The sequence below is a fragment of the Cyprinodon variegatus genome, unplaced genomic scaffold (genome assembly GCF_000732505.1).
Source record: "Cyprinodon variegatus isolate N-32 unplaced genomic scaffold, C_variegatus-1.0 Scaffold358, whole genome shotgun sequence".
Lineage (NCBI taxonomy): Eukaryota > Metazoa > Chordata > Actinopteri > Cyprinodontiformes > Cyprinodontidae > Cyprinodon > Cyprinodon variegatus.
The window spans coordinates 272,734-274,455 of NW_015150811.1; the positions used below are offsets into that span (position 1 = coordinate 272,734).

Below are 1,722 nucleotides of genomic sequence, written 5' to 3' on the forward strand. Positions count from 1 at the left end.
CATACTTTTATAGAACAACTGCAACAGAAAAGTTAACTTTTAACTTAATACTGAGCTCTGTGAGCTCTACACCGGAAGCTGCTGCTGCCGCGGTGCATGCTGGGGCAGCTGTCAATATGGAGAATGACAAGTCTGCTCTGATGCATACTGGGTAAAGAGGGAGGGGTGAGAACAACATTCGGGGACTTTGTCCGTTCTCAGTCTTGTGTTCTTGTGAATTGGAACAGTACAGGGGCTGAGGCTGATGACGTTTAACAAGCACATGAGAACATGTACTTACATTGAGAAATGCCCGTTATTTCTTTTCTGCAGCTGGAAACACGTTATAGAAGTATCTGCTTATTCAAAAGGCACAGGGAAGCAGGAAATGTATATTTGATATCATGATCATTTGTTGAGATAAGTCACATGCAAGACATGTAGATTGTATTCAGTATGTAGATACTTCCACATGTTAGAGCCATTCATTACACAAGCAAGATCAATGCATCTTGAACCCAATCGATGCTGTGAGAACCTCACTATAGAAAAGCTGGACTAGACTCATGCAATAAAACAAGATAAGATCCATAACCCTGCACACGAGCTTAAGGGCTATTCTATTCAAGCTCTTTGGATTTCTGCAGATACTTAAACCCAAACCTGTAGAGACCCTCTTAGATACTCAAAGTGCTCAGTCCCTGTAATCGCTGCACTCACACACAACAGTGTGCAGAAAACAGGAAGAGAGCAGCGAGCAGACCCAAACGCGCAGAGAGGGAAGGAGGCAAATTGAGTGATAAGATGCTTCTGAGGGGAAACCATTACTGGCAGCTGTCAAATATAAACCTGCCTCTGATGCTTTAGGCTATGCTGTTAGAAGTGCTTGCAATTTTTAGTTCCTTTAAAGTAAAAAAATAAATCCCTTTGATTGTGACTTTAACTTGGTTTAAAAAAAATGAAATGAAATGCATTATTAAAGATAAGAAATTATTAAAATTAAATTATTTATTTGAAATCTAATAATTTGTTCTAAAAGCAAACCAATTAACCAAAGTAGCAATTATATTTTTTCCCCCCTCTATTTGTGTGAGACAACAATGAAAGGTCACCTTGATTTCTGACAGGGCTAACAAAGCTGACGCCATTAATGTTTCTCCAGTCCCAGTGCTCAGGGAGAGCTGCCGCCATCTTGGCTAAACCTGCCTCCACAGGGGCAGGCCGAACACGCCTGAAGCAATAAAAGAGGAAGAAGGTTTAAAGGGATATATCTCTGACACATCTATGGCAAGCAAACAGAAATTCAGCCAACTAAAATCCAAATTCATGTTAAAAAGACTTTTATACCAGCCTATCACACAAAGATGATACAACTATTAGCGCACTAAATCACTCACACAGGGATACGGGAGGCGGGGCCTCCTGCTCTGTAATGCAGTTCCTTTAGAGTGTACATCTCATGCTCGGGATACGCCACGGCCTTCCAGGAGCTCTGAACCGTGTTGATTAAATCAATGAAGTCCAGGTTGTGTTTGTATGGCTTCGGGAGCAGTCTGGGGGGGGAAATAATACAAGAGGTGATGAAGATGAAGGTAAAGAGCATTTAAACACATAGGAGATTTTCAGGTTTGGTTTAGTGTTCAGATAAAATGTACAGTTAAATCTAATGATTAGAATAGGTGTTCTGTTTAGGGTCATTTTGTCAGAGTGAAGTAAAGAAGCTGTAGAAAATATCACACACTA

General features: G+C 40.7%; 1 protein-coding gene across 1 annotated transcript in view; it reads right to left on the reverse strand.

The window, feature by feature from the left end:
• ctsc (cathepsin C) overlaps window positions 1-1,722 on the reverse strand; it is a 13,632-nt gene that overhangs the window by 6,255 nt on the left and 5,655 nt on the right. Inside the window, exons 4-5 of the mRNA XM_015386181.1 lie at window positions 1,377-1,532; window positions 1,092-1,210 (exon numbers count right to left, since the gene is read on the reverse strand). Coding sequence (XP_015241667.1) covers window positions 1,092-1,210; window positions 1,377-1,532 — 275 coding nt within the window. The remainder of the gene's footprint in view (window positions 1-1,091; window positions 1,211-1,376; window positions 1,533-1,722) is intronic.